At 33.8% G+C, this 783-nt stretch overlaps 1 protein-coding gene across 1 annotated transcript in view; it reads right to left on the bottom strand.

Moving 5' to 3' along the window:
• LOC106875831 (uncharacterized) overlaps positions 1–783 on the bottom strand; it is a 7666-nt gene that overhangs the window by 1021 nt on the left and 5862 nt on the right. The window contains exon 2 of the mRNA XM_052970400.1: positions 1–349. Coding sequence (XP_052826360.1) covers positions 1–317 — 317 coding nt within the window. The 5' untranslated portion in view covers positions 318–349. The remainder of the gene's footprint in view (positions 350–783) is intronic.

Raw genomic sequence — 783 nt, 5'->3', positions numbered from 1 at the left:
TAGGAGTAGGGGCTAGAGTAGTGTCCGTGCATGTCCATCCACCTTCCATACATGTCCATCTGATAACCGGACATATCCATAAACATATCTGGGAAATTCATGAAATAATCAAATCTATGGAACCTATCGAAATCATGGGAATTGTGATTGTTGTACATAGATCTACCATAGTACCTATCTTGGTCATGATATCTGCCATAGAAGCCATAGGATCTGGGATCAACCATTCTTCCATAAGAATCCATGTATCTGCCATGGAAGTCCATTGACATCATGTGCATTGGTTCCATTCTACCGTTGTACCTGTGCCCGAACATTTCGGAAGAGAATTGGTTACCAAACTTTGTGTCTGAAATTGAAGGATAAATGCAGGAATTAGTGAAAAGTACAAAAGAATATTTATTTTCTGACGGTTTTCTGTGGGTCTAAATACGTATATAATACTTATGTTCAAATACCTAACTATTTCCCCTCACTTTGTAATATTTCCTTACGTATACAAATGCTACCATCTACCATTATATTTGCTTTCTGAACATTAGATTGTTATAAGAGTTCTACCAACAAGAAATTTAAATATTAAAACTTCATTTCTTGTCATTTTTACATCCAATGCAAATTACTACCTGATCATGCTGACTTTTTAATAAGGTATCACTGCTAATTAAACTTTAGAAATGAAACTTTCTCCACTGGTTAAATAAACTAGTCAACTCTAATATTATGAAAAATATATACACATATATATTCATGCATATGTATGCGTATGCATATATATCTCTC

Source organism: Octopus bimaculoides, chromosome 1 (assembly GCF_001194135.2).
Source record: "Octopus bimaculoides isolate UCB-OBI-ISO-001 chromosome 1, ASM119413v2, whole genome shotgun sequence".
In the NCBI taxonomy this organism is placed as follows: domain Eukaryota; kingdom Metazoa; phylum Mollusca; class Cephalopoda; order Octopoda; family Octopodidae; genus Octopus; species Octopus bimaculoides.
The sequence above is the reverse complement of the archived record's forward strand: the minus strand, read 5'-3'. Positions and strand labels throughout refer to the sequence as shown.